At 50.9% G+C, this 27283-nt stretch overlaps 1 protein-coding gene across 6 annotated transcripts; it reads right to left on the bottom strand.

Moving 5' to 3' along the window:
* Window positions 1-18: 18 nt before the first annotated feature.
* Window positions 19-26969, bottom strand: LOC100502244 (uncharacterized). Of its 6 annotated transcripts, none has more exons than XM_035966284.1 (14): window positions 26681-26928; window positions 25694-25946; window positions 25514-25619; window positions 22532-22643; window positions 16508-16596; window positions 16352-16420; window positions 16125-16254; window positions 15856-16014; window positions 15402-15765; window positions 14724-14836; window positions 2798-2945; window positions 2168-2610; window positions 1957-2092; window positions 19-1764 (listed from the first exon to the last, which is right to left on the bottom strand). In XM_035966284.1, exons 7-14 carry the CDS (start codon window positions 16199-16201, stop codon window positions 394-396), a joined length of 2811 nt encoding a protein of 936 aa, XP_035822177.1. In that variant the 5' UTR covers window positions 16202-16254; window positions 16352-16420; window positions 16508-16596; window positions 22532-22643; window positions 25514-25619; window positions 25694-25946; window positions 26681-26928; the 3' UTR covers window positions 19-393. The 6 variants fall into 6 exon arrangements, with proteins under 6 accessions (XP_035822177.1, XP_035822175.1, XP_008673354.1 ...); XM_035966282.1 differs by having other exon boundaries at window positions 16125-16273; window positions 25514-25608; XM_008675132.3 differs by lacking the exon at window positions 25514-25619 and having other exon boundaries at window positions 26681-26969.
* Window positions 26970-27283: the final 314 nt, after the last annotated feature.

Here is a 27283-nt window from a genome sequence, read left to right as displayed (position 1 = left end):
AGAATTTACTCTGAAATATACAAAGAGAACATGAGACGATCAATAACACGTCGTCACTCGTCAGAGGGAGAAACAAAGAATACTCCCAGTTTAATGTAGTATCAGCTGAAGCACTGGCATGGCTTAAAAACACCCTACCATTTGCTTGCATCATACACATTTCACAACACGATTAGCCAGATCATTTTAGCCGACTTAGATTTATTACCACTGGGCAAAACTGAACTAGAGAAAAGAGGGAGGAGGGGGGTCATATAACTATTGATTGAACAAGGAAACTGAGGAACAATTCTTTATATCACTGCTATGGGGAACTATTACAATTACACTCAGCTCAGAAGCGAACATCATGGACTTAACCACACATTATTGTCAATGCAATCATTAAAACTCTCAATGCCCATTGGCAGGGCGATACGATGGGTACCTGCTTGATCCATTCGCGAGATCCCACACCTGATAGGGGTAGCCACTTGTGTCTGACCCAAAACTAGGCATGGAGATGTCAGTGCGGCTGTATGGCCACTGACTCATCATCAGATCATCAAACTGGCTGCTGCTGGAGTGTGATGGGAGATCAAAGTGCGAATAGCTCAGGTCCCTCAACCTCCGAGGAGCACTGCTCAATGGACTATAAAACCTTGGAGGCTCCTCATCGAAGTATTGCTCGGACTGGTCAAACAAGTATGGCTCACCATAATCAGGTGTGCTGGCACCATGAGGCATATAGGACTGTTGAACAAAATCAGGTTGAAGAACCCTTCTTCTGTCACTCTGCTCCTCATCCAGCAAGTCGTTGATGATGTCTAGGTGTGGGAACTCATCAGCGACCAAGCCTTGTGGCTGATAGGGAGTAAATCTGGTCGAAATTTCTGACAACAGTTGCTTGCTTCGTGGTCTTCCGCTCAAATTCAGCTTCTCGATCTCGCTTCTGATGTTTGAACTCGATGGCGCACAATCACTGCTGTTGCTGCTCGCTTGCTGTGAGTTCTCTTCTCTGCCCTGATATGGGTTCAGTGACTCGGGCTTCACAGTTCCAAATGTAAACCCAGATCTCAATAATGTTTCCTCTTTCCAAGACAAGGTCTCTGATGGCCGAATGAAAGGTTGCGATGTAAACATCGATTGCCATGGTGCAACTGCTTGCTCCGATGAACCTTGCTGATGTGTGAAACAGCTTCCACCACCAGAACTTTTCTCCATCATGGCATTGCGATATGTTCGTGAACGGGGAACGAAACTAGGAGCATTGGCAGATGGTTCATTCCCCAACCGCCCAACAGCACTCATTGAACGAGAAAGAAAAGGTGCATTCTGAGCTGTTGAAGTGACTGGTGCACTTTGTTTTGCTGCAGGGACTTGTGGGGCAGTCAAGGGCCTTGATACTGAAACGGCCTCGGTAGTTGCACTGCCAGTTAGGGAAGCCTGCTTCTGCACTTCAGATTTGGATGGTACAAGCACCTGCAGAGGTAGTGGCTTCTCATTCTGGGTTGCAGCACTGGATACAGGTCCTTTATTCAAAACTAACTGAGTGGCCGGGGTTGAAGAGGCACCCGCTGTTGTAGTGGAAGTCACAGTGCCAGAAGCTTCGCTTCCACGGTGATTCAAACTATTGGTGCTTTCTAGCAAAAAATTTGGTTGAGGTTGCTTCTTAATAGAGCTCACAGAAGAAAATGAAGACTCTGCCATTCTTGACTTGGAGGAGCTAATGATATCAATGTTCCATTGTGCATGTTGCTTCCTCTGCAAGACAACTTTATCATCCTGCAAGGAATTAATTTTTATGCTTATTGAACCAAATTGAACACAAATAGATGATAAAAAAAGAAACTGGCAAAAGACTTTTCTACAACACAAGTTTATCTTAAGAAATAGGGGAAAAAGATTGCTTCATGGCACATTTTTAAATCCTCAATGAATAGCAAGCATTATCTGAGATATCCAAGAGATGTATACCTCAGGTTCGTGTCTTTCCTTTGAGTGGCCAGAGGCATTGCTGCCAGAGCCTATAAAACCATTATGCGATGAACATGATCCACCTTGTGCAAATCCTGCCCGTGCTTCAGTATCCTTATTCCTCCTGTTGTTTCCCCTGAATCACAGTACAGCATGATCAATACTACAGCATGATCAATACCAACCTATAGAGGAGCTCACAAAGATATACCTATTGGATGAGGATCTGACGCTTGTCCAGGCACCTCCTTTATATGATCCATTCACAGTAACTGAAGGCACTGAGTCAGATGAACAAGACGATGAGCTATCATCCACAGTAGAGGTCCTCTTTCCTGCATGGTCATTTTGCACCTCACTACTTCCAGGAATAGTAGTTTGAGTTTCTGAAGCATCTATCTCCCAATTAACAGGGCTAGATTCACGGTCTTCAATATCAACATGAAGCATGTCTGAATTATCGTCTCTACTGTCAGATATATCAGAAACTTCTTCAGGGTTGTCAGCATTTAAGGGCATCTCTTCAATTTGTCCACAAAAATCATCCAATATTCTATCATCTGAATGACTGTGGTCCATAATTATTTCCTTATTGATGTTGGACTTGCCACTTTTCCCCTTATTACCTTTTCGACTATTTTTCTTCTGTTTTGCCTAGAGAGATATACAGAACATTATAAAACTCCTCAACAAATACAAAAAGGATACTAAAGATAACAATGAGGACTAGGAACAGCGTGGTCAATAATTTCACACGCAAAATAAATGAAACATGGGATAGAAAAAGAGTAGTATTAGTAGGATGGGGATGACATGCTTGCACCAGAAATTAAATGTTAACCTGTTTTTTCTTGGCACGTTTTTCCTTTTCAGCGGCACTACGCTTTGCCTTGAGTTCAATTTCAGCTAGCCCAGCTTCTTCTTCTTCACGAATAAGTTCCTCTTGGCGCTTCAAAGCCACAGCCTCTTGATGTGCCACTTGTATTCGGCTGTTTCAAGACTTCATAAAGTAAGATGAGCATGCATAACCATAACTGGAGTGGGATTTGAATTCACAAATTTCATCAAGACTCATGTGTACCCAAGAAATAATTTTAAACATACTATCATAACCTGACACAGCAATTTGCTTTACACAAACAGGAGATGGAACTTCTGCAGCTATGTGCTAACATATAAAACAAGTAAGAAGTAACATCAGTGTTGGAACCTGCCCTCCAAGACAGGTCGATCCAACGGGAAAGTAGGGAGAGAGTTTGCAAGGCTTAACACGGTATACCAAAAGCTTCGTTAATCTGCATGTGCCTGGGCACAGTACGGGGGTATTTATAGGTGCTCGAGAGGCCGCTTGCCCCTGTCAAAGACATTTAGACCCTCGAGTACCTGGTTTATCCCTAAAATATTCCCACGAGGGGAGGTTACAGACAGTCATTACGGTAAACTTTATTACAGACACGGCCCTAATCACATATGTCCACGCGGGGCCCAACTCTATGGGCCAAATCGCACATGGGCCTCCCTCGGTGGTGAGGGAGCGTGTGGTCCCGTAGACTTCGGCAAGGCCTTCGTCTTGTCTCGTGTGAGCAAAGGGGGTCAAACAGGCCTCTGTCCGGTTAGCGCCCTTGGCCTGTTCTGGCGGGTTGTGGATTCAGCCTTCGCCTGCGCAAGGCGAGGATGAAGTCGACGAGCGATGGGTGGCGTGTTCGCCTTCGCCCCAACATTTGCCCTCCGAGGGACTAGTTCGACTAAGTCAGCTGGTGCCGAAGACCACCATGAGATGGTGAAGACGCTGCCCTCGCTCGAAGTGGTCTCGCGGGGGTTTTTGAAATGTGACCGTTGATGGACGTGTTACTGTTGGACTGCATGTTTCCCAAGGCGTCGCGCCTATAAAAAGCCCACAGCGGTCGAGCCCGTTTCCGGCTTGCATCTGCGCAGTAGAAACCCTAGCTTTTTAAAACTGCTCGTCTGCCCTCCTTGCTCGCTCTGCTTCGGAAATCTGGCCCGTATCAAGCAGACCGCGCGCCGCCGTCGACGGTACGTTGCAATGTCTTCTTCTTCGTCTGCTGCGAGCGCATCGCCGGCCGTGCCGTCGTCCGAGGAGACCTTGAGTGATTTGGCGGTGATGGAGTTGCAGCCTAGCCATACCGTGGAGTTTGGTACTTCGAGGATTTCCTCGGTCCGCGTGCTAGAGATGCAGCGGCTTGGTTACTTTGGTAACGGTGTCGGGCGGGCCCCGGGTGCAGAGGAGGTCCCCGAGCCTGAAGGCAAGTTAGTGGTTTTTGAGGCCTTTTTTGTTGCTGGTCTTCGCCTCCCGACACATCGATTCGTGGTGGAGGTGCTGCGAAGGTTTGAAATGCAGGTCCACCAGTTGACGCCGAACGTCGTGGTGGCACTGGCGAAGTATGTTTGGGCAGTTACTTCCTACGGCGGGCAGCCGTCTGTGGAGGTCTTCGCGAAAAACTATTGCTTGCATTGGCAGAAGAGGAAAATAGGAAATAAGATAGCACAATTCGGATCGTGCACCTTCACGCCGAGGACTGGGAAGACTTCGGCTGAGGTTGTGGAGATAGTCCCCTGTGCTAGGAATAAATGGGGCAACTAGTGGGACTTTTGGTTCTATGTGGCTCCTGGTGACGTCGAAGACCTGCCGAGCCTGCCTCCGGCCATTCTATGCTCACATTGCTACGTGGTGTTTCCTCGATTCGAAGTGGCGGAGGAAGACGAAGACGAAGGGGCCCTTCGTCGTGCTGCCCGCCTGAGTAGCGGGCGTGACTTGGTTGAGGAGTTTATTGCGTATGGAGTGTGGCCCTTGGGGCACGGCTGGGTGTTGGGCGAAGTGACCCCCCGTCGGATGCCAACCCTGGGCGACCAGCTGGTGCGAAGTCCTGCCTTTGTAGTGGACTTACACGGTCGCAACCCGGACGCGTTTGTGCGTGAAGTGGAGGCCGAGGCCGCGAAGATTGTAGGAAAATATGTGCCGAAGACGAAACTCTGAGGAGTTGGGATATCCGCGGTTCAAATGTTAGGTTGAACCGTGTGTTTGAGTTAAACCATTTGCCGTATGTCGGCTACCCGGGGGACGACTATGCCGATGTTGATGTCCGCCGGGGGAAAAAGGCGATGACCACAGCCGACGAGGGCCCTTCACGTGGAACAGCGCCGGGCGCGGCCGTCAAGAAGAGGAAACTAGGTACAGCAGCTGAGGGGTCGAGGGCTTCCGATCGTTTTGCTGCGGATTTACTAGAGACCTGCGCGACTCCCGGGGAGACGATGTCTTCGCCCGAGCTCCGGGAATCTTCCGCGCGAATGCTGAAGGTTACCGGGGGTCGCTGACCTAGGAATGTTCCGATTCCCCGGGCGGCCGGCGAGGACATGTTTACATCTCAATTAGCTCGTGAGATGAAAATTTTCCCTTACGGACAGAATGTTGTTGTTGTTGTATCGGCAGTGATGGAGAAGGATCGCCAAGACGCGCCACGGAAACGTCGGGCGTTCGCCAGGGTGGGGGACCCGAGGCTTGAGGCGAAAATGGTGCGGGCGAGCGCGAAGCCTGCCGCCCCCGGCGCCAGTATGCCTCCACCTGCCGCGCCCACACATGAGCGCAGGCCTCCCTCGCCACCGCGCGCTGCTGGGGCAGTGGTGGCGGGCGCCGAAGGCTCCATGGATATTTTCGTGGACGACTACCTTGTGGGCGGAGTCCCAATATTCGACGCCCACACGGGACTAGGTCTTGCTGGTGAGTTTTTTCTATTATTTTTTTTCGCGAAGTCTGCGTTTCTGACGTGACCATGATGTAGGAGCGGGGTCCGGGCAACTAGTTGTTGTCCCGGCGCCGGTGGCGGTTGGTCCGGGCAACGTGCCAGCCGTGGCGAAGGGGTCCTCGCAGGACCCGTGGTCCAAGTTCTGCGCCGACGGCGAAATTGCCTCGGCCGCCGCTGCGAAGGACGTGGTCGCCTCAGTTGCGCAGCAGCTGAGACACGTGAGTAACCGGAGTTCGTTTTTCTTCCATGGCTCCGATTTTTTGACAGTCTTTTGTGCCACGCGGCCGCCTTCGCCGAGGACATTGTGTCGGGGGCGCTGACCTTGGAGTTTTCTGCCGAAAGGCGGCGACTCGAGGGGAGGATTGAGCGCCTCCGAACGCAGCATACGGAGGTTGTGCGAGACAAGTCGGCGGCGGAAAACAAGAGCCGCAATCTGCTGGAAAAGCTGTCGGCGGCGGAGGCTGAGAAAGAGGACCTCGGCCGTCGGCTTGCGGCGGAAAGGGAGGACGCGGAAAAAGCCCGCGCCGAGGCCCAGGCTGCCCGTGTCGAGGCCAGCCTCGCCCTCAAGCGCGCCACCGACGCGGAGTCGGGGCAGAGGAGTCTGCGCGGCTATGTGGACAAAGCAGAGGCCTCCACCCCCGCACTGGGGTCGACCGAGCACACGCGTTGCTCGTGGACGCGTACTGTCAGCTTGGTGCGCGAACCGCCCCCTTCGACACATTCGGCGAAGAGGTGGGCCTCCGCTTCCTCGGGTGGCTGCAGGAGGAGTTGGAGTTGCTCTCGTCCATCGTGACCGGTCTCATGTCCTTTGCCTCGCTCATTACCTGTGAGGGGGCTGCGAATGCTTTGTCCCGTGAGGGATGCAGGCATTTCGAAGTCTTTGACCCGGCAAACGAGGACTTCGACCGTGGAGTCTTCCAGGTCGAAGACGAGGTGCTAAAGCGGTCCCCTGGGGCGCTTTACGACAGGATGTGGGGCCCTCACGGCCGCGATACTGTATGGGAGAGGTCCGACCGAGCGTTGGAGCAGGTGTGTGACGTTTTTTTATGTTTTTGCTATTTCTGTACATGATGAACGATGAAGAAGTCGACGACTTCGGTGGCCTGGAAAGCTCGGTGACCCGGGCAGAAGATGCGAGGACGGGGGTTAAAGAGCAACCGGCGCCACAAGCCGGCCCTGGCGGAGACCCTGCAGCGGCGGCTGTGCCGGCTGGCGAAGACCCTACAGCGGCAGCAGCGCCGGCTGGCGAAGACCCTGCAGCGGCGGCTGCTCCTTCGCAGGTGGCGGGGTCGTGTTAGGGGCGTTGGGTTTAGGGTTTTATTTTTGTGATACTGAAAGTCGGTTGCTGCGCAAGTTCCGACTTCCAGGCCTGCGCAAGCAACCCCTACTGATGTTGATATTAATTTTGTGGCGGCTACGAATGCAGTGCCTGTTAGTGGAAATTTGTCTGGTTCTGAAACTGAGTCTTGGTCATCAAACGGGGGTGATTTTGGGAGCCCGTTTTCGTGGATTAAGGAGTCTCCGGATGAAGATTTAGATTATTTTGCTGCATTGGATGTGGCCGCGGCGAAGTCTTTGCCGCAGCCTGAAGTGCGTGAAGTGTCTGCTCCCCTGGCTGGGGCGATGGCCGAAGAGCACCGCCGGCGAAAGGTGGTGTCGAAGCACAATGTTGGCGAGATGTCGTGAAGTGGGAGGCGTCGACGGATGGGGATGGAATGATCCCGTCTTCGGCTAGATCGAGGTGGCCAACGAGATTTGTTGTCCTCGACGTCCAGGACTTCTATTGGGGAGGGGAATCTGTGGAATCTTTTTGAGGGCAAGGAGTTGAAGATGATGTTGTTTAACTTTCGTGAGGCAGGCCTTATTCCGAAGACTGAGCCGATGTAGCATGTTTGTTGCACTCGCTCTCGTGTTGCGGTAGTGAGTAAAAACGCTGCCCTCCCCCGGCTCGCAATAGAGAGGGAGGGCAACAAGATGCGATTTGTATTATTTGTGCAATGTGGCCGGCGGCCCTTCGCTGTGTGTATGTAAACTATGATGACATCGCGTGCTGTGCTTGTTGTGAGGTTGTCCCGATTTGTAATCGTGGTGGTGTGGCACGTGAAATGGGATGGGGACCTCGCTTTCCACGGCGATGTTGGACGCTTATGACGCGTACCTGGTTGCATCCTCAGGTGGTTTTTGTTCGACCGTGCCGGATAATACAGACTTCGCTAGTACAAACTTTGCACCTTTGAGGGGATCGTAGTAGACTTTGCGCCATTAGGGTGATGTCGCATATTTATGTATGTCCGGCTGCACCCTTAGGCGGCTTTTGCTCGGATGTCTTATAGTAAAGACTTCGCACCCTTAGTGTGATGTCGCGCACTTGATGTGCATATCCGGCTGCACCCTGAGGCGGCTTTTGCTCGGATTTGTCTATAGTAAAGACTTTGTGTCGCGCACTTGTTGTGCTCATCCGGCTGCACCCTTTAGGTGGCTTTTGCTCGGATTTGTCTTATAGTAAAGACTTCGTGTCGCGCACTTGTTGTGCTCATCCGGCGGCACCCTTTAGGCGGCTTTTGCTCGGATTTGTCTTATAGTAAAGACTTCGTGTCGCGCACTTGTGCACATCCGGCTGCACCTTTTAGGCGGCTTTTGCTTGGATTTGTCGCACGCGAGGGTAGTCTAGGCTACCTCTTGCGGTGACTATTTATACGTCGAATGTCGAAGACCGTCGATGCGGTCTTTTTCGACACACTCATGGTAATGATGCTTGCTGGAGTTTTTGCGGGGGCTTTTTGGCGGTATGGCTCCGCCTCGTTAAAAACCTCACCCCGGGAGGAAAAGAGTGTGGGACTGAATGACATTGTTTGAAGAATTACAAAGGCGCTTGGGCCTTGGATCTTAAATAAAAAAAATTCGGAGATTATCGATGTTCCATGAGTGTTCTAAGTCTTCGCCAGATGAAGTTGTTAGCCTGTAAGCACTTGGGGATGCCTTCATCTTGACTATGTACAGCCCTTCCCACTTCGGCTCTAGCTTGCCCCGGGACTCTGTCCTGGTGGTCCTCACGAGTACTAGGTCCCCTTCGTTGAATTCTCTTGGGACGACAGTGTTGTCACGCCATGCCTTGGTCTGGACCTGATACTTGTTTAGGGCCTGCAGGGCGAGGACGCGGTCTCCGTCGATGAGATCTCTGGAGGTCGGTTCGTCGACGTCGGGGACGGCTGATTTGTTTGTTCGGGGGGACCGGTGCTTTAACTCTTGCGGTGTCATTGCTTCGGATCCATACATCAGGCGAAAGGGTGTGAACCCGGTTGCTCGGCACTATGTCGTATTCAGCGCCCATATGACTTCGGATAATTGGTCCGCCCATTTGCCCTTTTTGTCGTCAAGGAGCATTTTCTTAATGGCGCTGAAAATCTTGTCGTTGGCGCGTTCGACGACGCAGTTGGATTGTGGGTGGTAACAGAGGCGAAGACTGGCTTTGTGCCGATGGAGCTGCAGAATTCTCGGAAGTCTTGGTTGTCGAACTGTTTGTCGTTGTCGACTGTTAGCTCGAACGGGACTCCGAAGCGGCAGACAATGTTTTGCCAGAAAAATGTTTGGGCGGTCTTCGCTGTTATCGTGGACACTGCTCTGGCCTCAATCCACTTGGTAAAATATTCGACGGCAGTGGCCTGACGATGTCCAGCCCCCAACGCTGAAGCGGCCATGTGTGGGCGATGAGCTTGGTGAATTGTGAAGGGTTGCCTGAACGAGGAGAGAACTTTTGGCATGCTTCGCATGACCTGGTGACTCGGTTGGCCGTGCAAATTATCGCGGGCCAGTAAAATCCCTGACGAATCACCTTGGCTGCGAGGGCCCTGGGTCCTGAGTGTGAGCCGCAGGTTCCGCCGTGGACTTCGCGGAGGATTTCTAGGCCTTCGGTTTCAGTTATGCATTTCAACATAGGCTGGCTGATGCCCTTTTTGTACATCTGACCCTCGACTGTTGCGAAATCCCTGCTCCTGTGTTTCAGTCGTTTGGCCTCATTGCGATCAGTTGGATGGTAGTGGCCCTGGAGGTATAGTGTTATTGGGGCCCGCCAGTCTTCGGCCATTATGAGGTTGACGATTCGGTGGCCTTCGGCGTCTTGAGTTATTTGCAAGCCTTCGGGGTTACGAACGGCTGGTGTGCCGATGACGTGGTAGAACACGTCAGAGGGCAGGGCCTCGCCCTTGGTTGCTGCCTTGGCCAACGCATCGGCCTCTTCGTTCTTGTTGCGGTCGACATGCTGCAGGGTGAAACCCTTGAATTGTTTTTCGAGGCTGCGGATGGCGGTGAGGTATTGCATGAGCACAGGTTCCTTTGTTGAATAATCCTTTTCGATCTGGCCAGCGACGACCTTGGAGTCTGTTCTGATGATGCATGTGGTAACGCCGAGGGCCCATAGTTTGCGAAGTCCCAGGATGACGGGTTCGTATTCTGCTATATTGTTGGTGCACCTGTCGGACTCTAGAGCAAAGCTGAGGCGCACGGCGTATCTGTACTTGAGGCCGACGGGTGATGTGATAATCGTCGCGACGCCTCCCCCTCATGGCACCATGCGCCATCGCAGTGGATGGTCCAGACTTTTTCTGAGTGTTCTTGTTGTGGCCCCACAGGTCCTGTCCAGTCGACGATGAAGTCCGCCAAGACTTGTGACTTGATTGCCGTTCTGGGCTCAAAGATGATGTGGTACCCGGATAGTTCAGCTGCCCATTTTGCAATTCTGGCGGATGCCTCCGGGTTCCTGAACAATTCTCTCAGACCCCTGTCCGAAGTGACCCGTACTTTGAACGCCTTGAAATAGTGTCGTTGCTTGCGCGAAGCCATGACCACTGCGTATGAAATTTTCTCGAGTTCGGTCATGTTGCACTTGGAAGTCGTGAGGACTTCGGAGACGTAGTACACTGGGCATTGCTGACTTTTGCCATCTTTGTCCTGCTCTTGGACTAATGCTGCGCTGACTGCGCAGTGTGAAACCGCAATGTAGAGAAATAGCGGCAGCGAAGGGTCGGGACTTGTCAGAGTTGCTAAGTCAGACAGGTGTTGTTTGAGCGACTCGAAGGCCAAACAATGTCTTTCGCACCACGCAATGTTTTGAGGAAGGGTAGGCTTCGTTCAACGGACTTAAAGATGAATCTGTTCAGGGCCGCCAATCTTCCTGTCAGTCGTTGGACGTCTTTGGTGGACTGCGGAGGTGCCATGTTGATGATCGCTTGGATCTTGGTTGGGTTGGCCTCGATCCCTCGGTGCGATACTAGGTAACCAAGTATTTTTCCCTGGCGAACTCCGAAGACACACTTCTCAGGGTTGAGCCGGAGTCGTGCGTCGCACATGTTGGCGAATGTCTCTGCGAGGTCGGCCAGGTGGTACTCTTTGCTTTTGCTTGCGACGACAATGTCGTCTACGTAAGTGAAGATGTTGCGGCCTACTTGGTTTTCAAGGACCGTCTTGGTGAGACGAGAAAAGGTTGAGCCGGCGTTCTTGAGTCCCTCGGGCATTCGTACGAAACAGTACGTGTCGAATGGTGTAATGAAGCTTGTGCTTGCCTTGTCCTCCTCTTTCATGTAAATCTGGTGGTAGCCCGAGAAGCAATCTAGGAGGGACATGACTTCGCAGCCTGCTGCGCTGTCGACAATTTTGTCGATTCGTGGCAGGGGAAAGTTGTCCTTGGGGCAAGCCTTATTGAGGCTTGTGAAGTCGATGCACATGCGCCATTTGCCACTCTTCTTCTACACCATGACCACGTTGGCGAGCCATGTTGGACTGCCTCAGTTTTCTCATCGGGCATTTCCCACAGTCGCTGCTTTTTCGGACGCACCGAGGGGTCGATGCCCAGGCTGTGCTCGATGATGGAGCGGCTGACCCCGACCAGATCGAGTGCGGACCAGGCGAAGACATCCTTGTTTCGGGAGAGACAAAAGGAGTTTTTCCTCGTCTCGCGATGTCAGGTCTTCGCTGATTACTACCGTTTGCTTCGGCGTTGTTGGGTCGAGGGGTACCGCCTTCGTCCCGTCGTTGCTTTGGAGCTGCGCTTTGACTTTTTCGTCTACGACCGGGCGATTGCTTTCGAAGCCTTCGCGCTTTGCCGTGAGGCAGTGTACGTTTCGCTGCCCTGGAACGAAGTCCCTTTCGATGTTGTGCGTTGTCTGCTGGTCGCCGTAGACGGTGATCACGCCTTGCGGGCCTGGGATTTTCATACAGAGGTAGAGACCATGAATGGCCGCCTCAAATTTGTTGATTGAGCCCCGCCCCATTATGGCATTGTATGGGTAGACCATGTCGACAATGTCGAATGTGACCTGCTCACTTCGCGCATTGGGTACTACACCAAATGACAGAGGGAGCTCTATCTTGCCGACGGGGAAAGTGCCCTTGCCGTCGAAACCGTAGAGGGGATTATCTGCAAGCTTGAGGAGGCTATGGCTGATTCCCATGCGATCAAAGGCGTGCAGAAAAATGATATCAGCCTGACTGTCGTTGTCGACCAGCACTTTGTGTAGATCCCAGCCTGCTACCCTGCAGTTGATCACCATGGCGTCTGCGTGTGGAGCGCTGCGCAAGTCAACGTCCCTGGCATCGAAAGTGAGAGGTACATGGGACCACTTTGTTTGCACCACTGGGCCAGTAAGAGCGACATGGTTCACACTTCGATAGTGGTCCCTTTTCTGCCGCTTTGTGTCGAAATCCACGCTTGATCCCCCAGTGATCATGTGGATGACTCCACGATATGGTGGCTCAGCGAAGTCTTCTTGTTTGGGTGCTTGCGGTGGGTGGTTGTGGTGCGGAGGATTTGGATGGTGCGGAGGCGGTGGTGGTAGAACCTGCACCTCTTGATGGTGCTGGTAAGCATGGTTGGATGGGTGCTGGATTTGTTCGTTGTGGTAGGGTTGTTGGTGATGGTAAGTGTGCGCGACGACCCTCTAGTTGTCGGCTGGTTGTGTTCTAGACATTCTGTCCCTGGTGGCCTTGGTCTCAGGATAGTCCCTTGTTGCGTGCGCGCAGTCTTCGCCGTGAAACAAGCAATAGAATCTGCGCAGCTGATGTGTCCGTACGCGGCCTCTTCCTCTTGCGCCGTTGTCGCGGCCTTGGGGGTATTCCTGACGATGGATGGGCTCTCCAACTGGGTGCTGATTGGCTATGGTGTGCACCTGCTGATGATTGCGATTGTCCCGACCGAAGTCTGGCTGCGCCGGCCTGGTCCAGGTTCTGCTGGACTGCGGAGGGTCCTTGGGCTTCCTCTGAGATTCAACCTTGCGTTGATGGAGCTCCTCAGACCTGGCATACTTCTCAAATAGTTGGTATAGCTCCTGTAGATTCTTGGGTGGGTCCCTGATGCAATGACTATACAGGACGCCTGCCCAGAGACCACTGATGGCGTAGTGGATCGCTATGTGGTCGTCAACTGATGGCAGTTGCGATTTGAGCGTCAGGAATTTTCTGTAGTACTCGCGAAGGGTTTCCTTTTCCTGCTGCTTGCAGAGGGATAACTCGGCCAGGGCGTCTGTATCGGGTCGGTACCCTTGAAAGTTGAGCAGGAACTTGTCGCGAAGCCCTTTCTAGGACTCGATGGACAGTGGCGGTAACCTGGTGTACCAAGTCAAGGCCAGGCCTTCGAGTGCGATGATGAAGGACTTGGCCATAGTGGCATCGTCCCCTCCGGACGATGCGATGGCTACCTAGTAGCTCATGATGTACTGAGCTGGGTCGGTGCTGCCGTTGTATTTGGGGTAGGTGTCGGCCCTGAAGTTGGCGGGCCAGGGCGATGCCTGGAGTTGCGGAGCCAGGGGACTTCGCTCGTCGAGATAGTTGATCCCCTGGAAAGCGGCGGCTGGTGGAATGAAGGAATCGCACTGTGGTTGGAATGGGTCTCCGGCTTGGATGTACTGCTGGAGAGGCGCTGGCGGTGCGAGGGGTCCGCGCTGCAAGTTGTATTGGCCTTCGCCTTGTATGAGCGCGATCTCTTGCTCTAGCTCTCGAGCTCTCTGCTCCTCATCTTGTATCATCTGACGCACCTTGACTTGCATGGTGACTCGTTGGCGCTTGGCTTCGATCGCCCTCTGGCGGAGCGAAGCCTGGTGGCGGTGCTTGTGGTGCACCCTCGGAACTGCATGTGCGTACAGTGCCGTCGGGGGTGGGATGGTCCTGGCGTTGTCTCGTTGTTGACAGCGTCATCTTCGAAGGCCTCTTGGGGGGTGGTGTCCGCGAGGGCCTTGCCCTTCTTCTCCGCCAGTAGTGCTGCCTTCGCCGCGTCCTTAATGGATACGGCAGCCTTCGAAGTTGTTCTCTTGGGGGCCATCGCGGGTTGTTTTTTCGTCGCACGAATGGTGGGCGCCAAATGTTGGAACCTACCCTCCAAGACAGATCGATCCAAGTATCCAACGGGAAAGTAGGGAGAGAGTTTGCAAGGCTTAACACAGTATACCAAAAGCTTCGTTAATCTGCCTGTGCCTGGGCACAGTACGGGGGTATTTATAGGTACTCGAGAGGCCGCTTGCCCCTGTCAAAGATATTTAGACCCTCGAGTACCTGGTTTATCCCCAGAATATTCTCACGAGGGGAGGTTACTGACAGTCATTACAGTAAACTTTATTACAGACACGGCCCTAATCACATATGTCCACACAGGGCCCAACTCTATGGGCCGAATCGCACATGGGCCTCCCTCGGTGTGAGGGCGTGTGGTCCCGTAGACTTCGGCAGGGCCTTCGTCTTGTCTCGTGTGAGCGAAGGGGGTCAAACAGGCCTCTGTCCGGTTAGCGCCCTTGGCCTGTTCTAGCGGGTTGTGGATTCAGCCTTCGCCTGCGCATGGCGAGGACGAAGTCGACGAGCGATGGGTGCCGTGTTCGCCTTCGCCCCAACAATCAGAAAAAAGGCATCTCAAACAAATCATGCATCGCTAAGAATCAACAATTTATATTGTTGACATTAATTTATGACCTGAGTATGTATTTGTGGACCAAATATTGGAACAATCATCTAGAAAATTTCGATCACCTGAATATATGAGCTAAGGAAAAAAGCTCCAATGTCTTCCAGCCTAGCTCTATAAGTCGTCTATCATCACGCTCAATAGAATCTTTGCTGAACTCCTGACCTGAGTTGCCATCCTATAACAAGAGCATCTGTTAGGGCTCCATGTCAGTAGGATAAAATTCATGGAGAGATAAATTGGATAAGGAAATGGAGATTACGTGTACTCTTCTTTTTCAGTTCATAACTCGTTAAGATACAAATCATAGACGATTTCCCAAGTCATGGCCCCATTTCAGAGCAATACTGCATAGTAGTGTTTTTTTCCTTGAATAGGCAGAAGAAAACACCAATACAAAAAGAAAGCAGGAAAACACACACAACAACAGCAGCAGTAACTCGATCAGTAAACGCAGATACATGCCAGGGCTGAAAGGTGTGGGAATGTTAAGTTCATTTTTTTGAAAGTAAATTTCAATTTAATTTGAACAACATCTGAAAAACTGTGGGCCTTTGCAGTCTGCACAACATAAAATGCACACCGTGATAAAAATGCTTTCAATTTTGATATTGAACATGTAAAAGGGTACATCAGTAAATAGCTGTTCTAGTCCACCGCTTACAAGTTGGAAACACCTAGGATGGCCATTAACCTTAATACCTTATAAACCAATGTGTAAGGGGTCAAGGAAACGTGCCTACCTTTGTGCGGTTTTGCGAACTTTTATCATCTTTTGTGGGCAAATGTTGGTGTGGCAGTGTGTCCAATGCAGCTCTTTCAAGCAGAAATATTACATCATCAGCCAAAACAAACATGTCCTGATCAATAAGTACCATTGGAGTGCTCCGAGCATCTGTCTCTGTTAGTTTAGGTATCGCCTTTTTGTTCTTGCTCTGGTATTCAAGTGCCTTAAGTCCACTATATAGAGAGTCAATTACCAAGGTTGATGTAACTTCTTTCTCTATAAAGAATTGTTTCACTATAACTTTCAATATAGTTTCAGTCTTTTCCCTTGTCATGTGTCGACGCACACTTGGATCCATTGCTAGCCAGAATCCACTGAAACTGCAATACGCCAAAAAACACAAATAAAAAAAGGCTTGGAAATGAGACTGGTCATAAAACACTAACATGCCGTTCAGAAGTTTATCTAACCTGGACCACCCCAGTTTATCCTCAATCAACCTGCTAAGCTTGCTTCTTCTTTCATCAATAAAGCGCCGGCAAACTTGTTCAACATTTGATAGATACACCCTAATTAGTTCCCTTCGGTAATGGCCATCAAGGCAACGAAATGGACGGTCTGTCTTCTCCCTCAAATATTAGAATGCAGAAGCAGCATGGTTATGCAAAGTAAACAAATACTTGCTACTTGAAAATAATTGGTGCTCATGTTGAATGTAAGACGCAAAGAAAACAGATACCTGATAACTTGAACTTGGGCTTTGATGGTAAGAACATCCTCAACAATAAAGCCATCATGTAATTTTGACAGTTCCATAAACTTTTTCCACCCCCAATCATGCTCTTTCTTCCAAAACCGATGCAGTGTATCTGAAATGCTATCCATAAACTACAGTTGCAGGAGGCAAGCAAAAGCTTACTTTTTTAACTCTAGGCACTAGGAAGCAAGATAGTTCGTTGAACTCACCAGAATACTTAGATTTCTTAGGGTCTCTATTAATTACAGCTATTGTAAATTGCGCAAAGTGACTCCATCCTGAATAAAAGTAAATCATATTGAAGATATATAGAGGAATCACAAACTGAAGTGAGTCAAATACAATGCATCAAATTATGCGTCTACCTGGGAGTAGCTTATCATGGTTGGCAACACAAAGAAAGAGTGAGAGGTGATTGCATACATCACATCCTTGTGGGTAAATTAAGATATACCTGAAAACACCTGATAGATCTCAAAATATGATGAATAAACTATATAAGCATAAAAACTTAAAGCAAATTAAAATACCAAATTTAAAAAGAGGTAAGAAACAAAAAAAATAACAACAAAAGTATATGCATAACTGCTCATGTCCCCGATTGGCTTATTCCATGCGTACTTAAATATAAAAGTAGGACAAAGAACAGTACTTTTTCCTTTTTGTTCTTCAGTATGCAAGAACTAAGGCAATATGAAAAAGAACTTTGTAAACAGAAACTGAAAAGGAAACAGAATACAGTATGCTCAAGACTCCAAGAAAAATAACTTTGGCTTCGGTAAACCAAAAAAAATATTCACATAGGAAACATGTCAACAGAAATGGATACCAGTAGGGGAAATGCTACTTTTATTATTATAATGGTATTTCTCCATGACTATAAATGGTAAAATTACAATTTGATGGCAAAATGCATATCATGATGACGTCAATGAGCAGGCAGAACACCAATTACAGCTTAATTGACCAACTGCCAGTGAGTTCAACTGTTGACAGATGCAGTTTGTGTCTTTGTGATATACCAAATGAGACTATTCAACAATCCAGCAACTCACAAGGTTACCTGTGCTCAGGACTAGTTCCTTTTCAACATAAGCTGTTCAATCACTTCTCAAATGGATAGTCAACCTTCAGAATTTGTAGTTCAAAGAAAACATGCGAACAGCGGAACCTTTGTGAAACTTAACCAAACTGGTCATGTTCACACACCTTCTCTAGTTAACAGCTATATCCTTGCAGAGAAACTAAAAACTATTCCTTTCATCCCTAAAGTCATTCTATCTTGTCCTAAACCAAATCATGTTGAGTTTGACCAAATTTACACAACAGAAAACTGTTGGAGGACTGAATTGGGAAACCCTAGCTACAGTAACGGGTACAAATATGGAACCCTAATGGGCCAGCAAACATACGGCCCATAATAGCCACTGCAGATGTTGAGATTGGACCGAAACTCCGCAAACACGGTCATCGGAAGCCCCTTGGTGAAGACGTCGGCGAACTGGGAGGCGTTCGGGACGTGGAGGACGCGAACATCTCCACAGGCGACCCTCTCGCAGACAAAGTGAAGATCGATCTCGACATGCTTCGTGCGCTGGTGTTGGACGGGGTTGGTGGAGAGGTAGACGGCGCTGACGTTGTCGCAGAAGACGAGGGTGCTCCGTGCTAGCGGACTGTGGAGCTCTTGGAGCAGCTGACGGAGCCAGGCCGCCTCAGCCACGCCGTTTGCCACGGCGCGGTACTCGGCCTCGGCGCTGGAGCGGGAGACGACCGGCTGGCGCTTCAATGACCAGGAGACGAGGTTGTCCCCTAGGAAGACGCCATAGTCCGAGGTGGACCGGCGCGTGTCTGGACAGCCCGCCCAGTCAGCATCGGTGTAGACGCGAAGCTCCGTGGTCGAGGATCGGTGGAGAAGGAGCCCGAAGTCGATGGTGCCACACAAGTACCGCAGGACGCGCTTCATCGCGGTGAGGTGCGGCTCCCGAGGGTCGTGCATGTGAAGGCACACTTGCTGGACGGAGTAAGCGATGTCGAGCAGGGTGAAGATGAGGTACTGCAGGGCCCCAGCAAGGCTGTGGTAGCCGGTCGGATCGGCGACGGGGGGGCCTGCGGCACAGACCTTGCCCTGTGTGTCCACTGGGGTCGCGCAGGGCTTGCACTCGGCCATGCCAGCGCGCTCGAGGAGGTCGACGGTGTACTGACGTTGGTGAAGGAACATGCCCTAGGGCCTGCGCTCGACGGTGACCCCCAGGAAGTGGTGGAGGGCCCCAAGGTCCTTCATCGCAAACTCCTGCTGGAGGCAGGAGATGATGCGACGCAGGAGCCCAGGGGAGGAGGCGGTGAGCACGATATCGTCGACGTAGAGGAGGTACGCAGTATCCGGACCGCGACGGAGGATGAACAGAGACGTGTCCGACTTGGCCTCGATGAAACCCTGCGAACACAAGGTGGCGAAGCGACTGTACCAAGCCCGGGGGGCCTGCTTGAGGCCGTAGAGGGACTTGTTGAGCTTGCAGACCATGTCGGGGTGCAGGGTCGACAAACCCAACGGGCTGAGTGCAGTAGACCGTCTCCGTCAGGGTGCCGTGGAGGAAGGCGTTCTTCACGTCGAGTTGGTGGACCGACAAGTCCCTGGACAGAGCCAGAGCCAGAACAGTCCGAACGGTGGCAGGCTTGACCACCGGACTGAAGGTCTCGTCGTAGTCGACCCCGAGGCGCTGGGTGAAGCCCCGGAGCCGCACGGGGCTGTGCGGGAGACGGCGGGGCCACACGAGGCGACGGAGGGGACAGCCAAGGCCGCACGTGGCTGTGCGAGGGAGGGCGGCGCCGGTGGGGCCACGCAGGGCGACTCAGGAGGCGTCGAGGCCGCACGTGGTTGTGCGGGGGAGGGCGTCGCAAGCGGGACGCGCGCGAGGCGGAGCAGACGGACCTGCAAGGAAGGGGGGCACGACTGTGGGGGACACAGAGTCGAGGTCGAGGAACACGTCGAGCTCAGTGAGAGAGGCAGCGGAAGAGGAGGAAAAGGGGAAATCCGACTCGTCGAAAACGACGTGACGAGACATGAGGACTCTGTGGGAGGTGAGGTCGAGACATCGATACCCCTTATGCTTGGGGGAGTATCCGAGGAAGACACAACGAGTGGAGCGGGGGGCTAGCTTATGAGGAGCAGTGGAGGCGAGATTAGGGTAGCAAGCGCACCCGAAAACAGAAGATGGTTATAGGAGGGGTGGATGCCGAAAAGAGCGAAGTAAGGAGTGGGGTGGGCAACCGCCTTGGTGGGAAGACGGTTGAGGAGGTAGGTGGCAGTGGCGAGGGCCTCAGCCCAGTAGTGAGCAGGAAGGGAAGCCTGAAAGAGTAGAGAGCGCACGACATCGTTCGTCGTGCGAATCATACGTTCAACCCTACCGTTTTAAGGAGACGTGTAGGGGCATGACATGCGGAGGTGGATGCCGCGAGAGAGGAAGAAGTCACGAGACGCATTGTTATAGAACTCGCGCCCGTTGTCACACTGGATGCTCCGGATGGTGCGACCGAACTGAGTAGAGACCCAGGCGAAGAAGTGAGACAGGGTGGGAAAAGTGTCCGACTTCTGACGTAAAGGAAAAGTCCACAAATAATGCGAGAAGTCATCGAGAATGAGTAAATAATACTTATAGCCAGAAATACTGATTACAGGGGATGTCCATACATCACAGTGTATCAGATCAAAAATGTCTGTTGCTCTAGAGGAGGTGGGGAATGGGAGCCTAACATGGCGACCTAACTGACAAGCATGACAGAGGTGCTCAAAAGATCCCCTACAACCAGAAACAGAAGTACTACTGGAGAGCTTGGACATCACATCACACCCGGGGTGGCCGAGACGACGATGCCAAATCGCAGAAGAGGCGACCGCTGCAAGAACATGTGGGGCAGAGGTCGAAGTAGTGGGAGCAGGCAGGCGAAGCGTGTAGAGGGGCCCGAGGCTGTCACACCGAGCGAGAAGGGTCCTGGTGGCAAGATCCTTCACAGAAAGACCAAACGGGTCAAACTCCATGGAACAAGAGTTGTTAGTAGTGAACTGACGGACGGAAAGAAGATTTTGAATGATGTGGGGGGCAACAAGGACGTTGGTTAAACGGAAAGGACCGGGAAGGACCGCGTCACCTACTGAGGTGACGGGAAGGGCGGACCCGTTTCCGACAATGATGGAAGAGGGAAGAGAGGGGTGGGTGGGGGAGGTGGAAGACAGAATACATGCGTCCGGGGTGGTGTGGTAGGAGGCACTGGAATCCGCCACCCAATCAGAGACCGAGGTGGGCGGGGCCAACGTCATCGTGGAGAAGGAGCTGGCGAGGGACTGCGTGTCCCACCCGTTAGTCCAGGGCCCCACATGGGCTGGGCCGGAGACCCCAGGAGTGGTAGTAGACCTTGCTGAGGCTGGGGAGGAGCCGAGGGTGCCGCCGGGGGTGCAGCAGCAAAGAAGACCTGCTGAGAGGCGGTGGGGTGAGGGGCCGAGGCACCCGCGGACGGCTCGGGCCACATGTGAATGGTGCCAGTCCACGATTTGTAGAAGGATGGCCACTGAGAGCCACCACGGCCGCCCGACGGTCCACCGCCAATGCGTCCGCCCTTGCGACCGCGAGCCCCCCGAAGCTAGCAGTCTGTCGCAGAGCTCCAGAGGGCAGCGGAGCCGGAGTGCGGTGAGGAGGAACCCCCCCCCCCCGGAGGGGGCAGCCCGAGGTGCGCTGTAGAGTGTCGTGGTGGGAGCGGTGGTTGCAGCGGCGGAGAGGCGAAGCTCCTCGAGAAGCAGATCGTTCTTGGCCTCCGCAAAGGTGGGAAACGGATTCATGCGGGTGAGGATGGGCGCCATGCGATCGAAGCGAGGACTCAGACCACGGAGGAGGTTGAGCACGAGGCTCTCATCGGTCATGGGGGCCCCGAGGGTGCGGAGAGTGTCCGCCATCGTCTTCATCTGACGGTAGTACTCGTCCACAGAGAGATCGCCCTAAACAAGCTGGCGGAAGGCGGTCTCTAGGTACAGAATCCGAGTCTGGCGGTTGCCGAGGAACTGAGCCTCAAGTGCACCCCAGATACGGTGAGCAGTATCGTCCGGCACTCGAACGATGTTTTCAAGCTCGGCCGTGAGGGTGCCATGGATCCAAGAGAGCACCACTTCATCCATCAGGAGCCAATCCTCCGTTGGTGCAGCGACCGCGGGTAGGACGTGGTCGGCGAGGGCGTAGCGGCGGAGGGTCTGTAGGACCTGGTCGCGCCACCGAGGGTACTGAGTGGAGTCCGGCGCGAGAATGTTGGTGACGGTTGCCCGGATGCTGGTGAGGGCCGCCACCTGGGCGTGAAGAGACATGCAAAGGGTCGAGGCTGGGACAGGTGCGGGCTCGAAAGTGTCGGCGTCGTGACGAGCGGACATGGGAGAACCATCCGACACGCCCTTGCCAGCGAGACGACGGTAGGTCTCGGCGTACTGGCGCTCGATGGCGTCGACAACCGCTTGTTCCTGCTCAAGGGCACGGGCGGCGTCCTAGGCCCGCTGGCGAGCCGCCGCAACGGCAGCCCGGGTGGCAGCGAGGATGGCTGCAGCGTCATCCGAAGGGGAAGGAGCACGCAGTGTAGAGGTGAGAGCGGACGGCTGGCTGTAGACAGTCGTGCCAATGGCGCCACGCGAGCCGGGCGCCGGCGGGGTCGGAGTCGGCAGAGGCGTGGGGTTCCCGGCCATAAGGGCTAGCCCCGCAGATAAGTTTGGCGCGGCCGACGCGGGCCGGGCGCCGGTGGGGCCGGATCCGGCGGAGGTTGGCGGCGGCGCGGGGTTCCCGACCATGAGGGCCATCCCCGGGGTCGCGCCACGCGCGGGAGTAGGGGACACAGCCAACGCAGCCCTGTAGGAGAGAGGGAGAGGAGGGAAGAGCTCACCGGAGGAGGGGAGAGGGGGTCGGCCAGCCATGGGGGCGGCGGCGGCTGGGGGAAGGAGAGGAGAAAAAACAGGATCTAAGGCTCTGGTACCATGTTGGAAGACTGAATTGGGAAACCCTAGCTACAGTAACGGGTACAAATATGGAACCCTAATGGGCCAGCAAACATACGGCCCATAATACTATAACAAAAACATCAATGTTTATGGTACCAAATAACTATTATTGGATATCTAATGAAATATATTTTCATGGTATGCCTATTTGGTGTCATAAATGTCAGCACACTCCTCTAGACACTTGGTCAATAGGATATTTGCTTAAGACAATCTAGAATGGCTTTCTTTTAGGTACAGTGGGAGTAATAGCCAAATCACAAATAGCAGGCAAGTAAGCACGCAGATACAACACAGTAGAAACATGTCAGTGGTACAAAAAAAATCTAAGGAAACGGTCCAATTAATGACGATACGACCATACCACTTAAATCCACCAACATCAAAGGAATTACTTCTTAGCTCTCTCTTGTTGATTTGGGAGAAATTATCAATTCTCCATGTAAACTTCCCATAAAGATCAGAAGGCCTAGGTCCTATACAAGACAAATAGACAATGAAATTACTAGGTCAAGCACCAACTGATGCCAAAATCTTTAATATGCAAATGGTTGAAATGCACAGACCACAAAAATCAGCTAATCAGAAACATGTAATCCAGTAGAATGAAAACTAGAGTCCTCATCTCATAATTGCAAGCCAATTTTAAGAAAAAAACATGTCCAACTCAGTTATGTTCACACAAAACACAAGAAGCTAAATACTCCATCCAGCCATAAATAAGTGGTGCTTTGGGGTGCTCAAGTTAATCATTCCAAACTTTGACTACGAAATACTTTTTCCAGGTTGGATTTGAATGTTTGAAAGCAATATGAGTAGATTTGTTTTGAAAAATACGCATTTCCAATATTTTTTATATGCATTATAACATAAAGTAAAATAATACTCCCTCCGTCCCAAAATAGTAGTTGTTTTAGCTCTTATTTTTTATATCTATATTCAGAAGGATGATGATGAATCTAGACACGTATATAAAACACATACATCAAGTATTATATGAACCTATTAATTATCTAAAACGAATTTTAATTTCGAACGGAGGGAGCACTAACTTTGGAAGAGTTGACTTAGGACAACCCAAAAATGTCACTTATTTGTGACCGTAGAGAGTTGTTATGTAAAGAAACCCTATAGCTTTCTAGTTCAAGCACCTAGATGCCAACCTTTTAGAACAATGAACTACAGTGCTAAATGCATAAATGTTCTTGAGTGCAACTTCTGGTGCTCTAAGGAAGTTACATGTGACAAATTTCAAAGCAGCTTAACTACTTAGGCCCAAATGGGACCTCAAGCTTGAGTGTAGTTGATCCAAATGACTGAATTTTGGGATTGTTGGAAATCTCTTGCACAACTAGCATGGTTATTAAAACGTCGTTTAAACGACGATTAAGCGTCGTTTAAATGCTAAAACATGATTAGGAGTTAAAGCGTCCATACGTTTTACAAAAACTGTGTAGAACGTTCGTTCTGGACGTTTACACGTCGGAACGCGCGTTCTGGACGTTTTTTTCGTTATATGGACGTTCTATGCGTCTATGCGTCCGTGGGCCTTTAACCAGTCAGATCCATCGTGCCCACACGCAGTGCAGTGCTGCAGCCGCCAACTTGCAGCTGCCACCGCGCCCACACGCCACAGCCGCGGTGCCTCCAGCCGCCGTCGGCCGTCCTCCACCGCCCTCCAGGTACGCCGCCGGCCACCCTCCTCCCTCCGCCGCCACCCCCAAAGCCGCCGCCGCCGCCAGCTACTGCCTCTCCCGTACCACCGCCGTCGTCGTACGAGCGGGTCGTAGGGGTGGGTGGTGGCCGTAAGGGAGGAGGATGACGACGAGGGCGTCGGGGCGGTGATACGGGCACACCTGCTCTCCGACTTCAAGGTCGCGATGCGTGCAGGAAAAGTACTGGTGTCCGACCCATCGTCTGGAAGGTCCCCACTCGCATCCTCTTATGATTCTATAGCGAATTTTGGTTGAGAGTTCGGAGTTCTGCACTTCCTACTTGCCCTGCAAGGGTTTAGTGTTGATATTTCATTGGGATAGTTGGTCATTTTTCCATTCTTTCTAGCTGACTTATGTTTGTCCTCATTATTTTTCTGGTTGTATACTTGTATTGACTATTGAGACATGGAGATAAAAGTTACGTAGTGTATAATTTTTTATATCTGCAGCGCTGGTGGTTTGTTTGGTAAATGGGGAATGGACAATACTCTGTTGGTTCCCTGTTAACTGTTAAGTGTTACATTTTCAATGCGGTCATGGAAATGGAATTAGATGTTGCTGTTGTGAAGAGAGATGACCTTGGAAATGCTCATGGTCTTAATCTTGATGAGTTCGATGATGGTTACTAATCATGCATGAAAGTTGTAACTTGTGTTGTGTGGTTGAACTTATGCTAATGATATTTGGTTTGTGAACTCAACTTATGTATGAACTTATTCTATATTTGAAATTCTATGTCAAGTCTGAAAAGACGTTTCAACGTTCGTTTAAACGTTGAAAAGTTGGTTCATAACGTTTTACCGTTTTAATAACCATGACAACTAGACACAACACAACATAGAGACAGAAAGAGAGCTTCATAGCTTTTGGTGCTGCAACTCACAAGGCAGCCTTTTATGTTACACTAGCTTATAGTTATAGTGCAGATGATTAAGTCAGTTTGACAAAGCAACTTGATAGTACAGACCTAACTCTCACAATAGTACAGTGGATTGTACTTAGCCTGCTGCTGTCAATACCTGCTACTGAGTTACAGGGAAAAAATCAACTTGACTTCAAAATCTCCTGCGGGAAGACTATTCGAATAAGAAAAGCATTTAGTGAACAGGATTTCTTAGACCATTCATGACGAGTATCACAGCTATCATTTTTTTGTGCATCTCTAGATCTGTTCTTGTCCATGCAAAACCATTGAATGATCCATTGGTACAAGGCTTCAACAATGGTCCTGATTCCTCAAGACACTAGTTATCCCAAACCTAAAAATTTGACCCAAACAACTGCAGTGACAAACTAAACTTCCTAAAGGCAATACAGGTAGCTTAAGGTATTATCCTATTGCATGGGCACTTAATTAGACATTCAGACTGCAAGAATCGTACCTAAATGGGTTAAGTAGTACCTTAACCAAATTAGTTGAGACCCCACATGGAACAAATTACCTAGGAATAGATAAATCTACCTAGTCCATATAGCATCATAATTTTTTTCTCGAAAGCGCAGGAGAACTGCGCATCATTATATTAAGTAGAAGGAAAAGAAAGTTCAAAATAGACCCCAGTACAAAAAAAACTCCCCTAAGGAGGTTTAAAACAAAGGAAAATAAAACAATCCATAAAAACAAATACAACCTTACAACAGGCAGCTAGGTGCCCCTGATGGTTGCGGCAAGAAAGGAGAGACCCTTAGCTCCTGCCATTTCCCACAACTGTTGTTCCTCCCTTGCCTGACAAGGAGCTATAAAGGATCTAGCTAAAAGCATTTGCAAGGAAGAGATACTGACAAATGTGAGAGGAGTTGGAAAAACATACCACAGTCATCATCATCATTGTCTGAGTATGCTGGTGAAGTGGATGGTGTTCCATTCTCAACTTGCTCACTTGACCTCCACTCAGCTAAAGAATCCCCAGGATGACTCTGTTGGTCACTTGGCATCTCTTCAGATGATGAGGATCTAGCATCACCACCATTGTCCTCGGTCAAAGTGTCAACCATTATCCGATCACTAGCCATTATCCGATCACCTGAACACGTACAGCTTCGTTTCACTTGTCGTTTTCCTTCCTGCAGTTTCAAGAAACTAGAATGGTAAGTCTCTGCTTCACTAGACGACCAGAGATACAAAAAAGATAAATCCAGAAGCGAGGCTACAGAGATAGGTCCCGAAAGTAATAAGCTTTGTAGACAGTACAAACAAATGGTAACTAGCTGGTCTGCATAACTCATTGATGCATGCATCTCAGGCTAATGGCCGCAAAAGCATGCATGCTATCAAGCAGGCATTGCAGACAACGAGACAAAAAACATACATATTCAAGACAACATCGAAGCAAAAGTAACACCCAAAGGAGTGAATTCATGTCTCATGATATCAAGAATGCCTTCTAATCCCCGTAACACAACTCCTGACCGTAAAACCTCCCTGGTTTCAAGAGGATTTCAAGAAGTAATAACCTTATCCGAAAGAAATAATCTAGCGTCAAAAGAACTGAAAGCCTCCAAAAGATCAAACCATACACAAGAACTGAAAGCCTCCACGGAATCAAGCCATACATAATAAATCTTGAATAGGAGCTGGATTACTCTCCAAAAGCGCAAGAATTAGATACTGCAGCTGCCTCCGAAACCATCACCGAATGAACGAACGAATTGACAGGGAGTCTAAAACAGGAGCCGACGAGCCCAATCAAATCCAATCGAAGCCAAGCGCACGCCGAGCCCGTTCTTGCGTGGGAACCCAGCCTACCAGAACGAACGAGCCGCCTCTAGATCGGGAGGAGCCGCGCTGCAATGCTCACCTGGCCGGCAAATCTCCCCGATTCAGCTAGGATCCGACCCCCGACCGGGTAGACCGCCACGCGCGCCGTGCGTGCGTCCCCACGGACCGTGCGGAGATCGAGAGTTGACCCTCTTCCCTTCCGCTCGTCGTCGTCGGCTGCGGAGGGGGGCTGCGGCGTGCGCGTGCGCGTGCGCGAGCGCGAGCGCCCAGTGGAGTCGGGTAGGGGGTGGCGAAATGGAAGTCGGGGGAGGATGCCTGTTGAATAATCGGATCGGGTTTAGGTTTAGCTACTATGCTCTTTTCTGCGTCTCTAGCCTATCGTTTCTTTTGTCTTGCGATATTCCACGTAGGAGTGAAAACGGTCGGAAACGATCGGTAAACATAAAAACTATTTTCGTTTTCATTTTTTTTTCTCGGAAACGAGATCGAAAACGGTAACTTCAGAAACGAAAACGACATCGGTAATTCAAAAACATCGGAAACGAAAGTTCGGTACGAAAATTAGACCGGTTACGATCGAAATCTAAAAATTCGATCGGTAAAAACTGTAACATGTACCCTCAATTGACTTCAAAAATTCATGCAAGTCATACATTTATATAAAATTAGTAATAGTATATAA

This window comes from Zea mays, chromosome 3 (assembly GCF_902167145.1).
Source record: "Zea mays cultivar B73 chromosome 3, Zm-B73-REFERENCE-NAM-5.0, whole genome shotgun sequence".
Lineage (NCBI taxonomy): Eukaryota > Viridiplantae > Streptophyta > Magnoliopsida > Poales > Poaceae > Zea > Zea mays.
Note: the sequence above shows the minus strand (reverse complement) of the source record. Positions and strands in the feature narration are given on the sequence as shown.

What these genes read in the sequence shown, in the direction of transcription:
- LOC100502244 (XM_008675132.3), bottom strand. Translation starts at nt 25,895, where the DNA reads ATGGCTAGTGATCGGATAATGGTTGACACTTTGACCGAGGACAATGGT. An exon ending in CAATGATGATGATGACTGTG is followed by an intron (nt 22,644 to 25,693) that starts GTATGTTTTTCC and finishes TGTCTTGTATAG; the next exon opens with GACCTAGGCCTTCTGATCTT. An exon ending in AACGTGCCAAGAAAAAACAG is followed by an intron (nt 2,611 to 2,797) that starts GTTAACATTTAA and finishes ATATCTCTCTAG; the next exon opens with GCAAAACAGAAGAAAAATAG.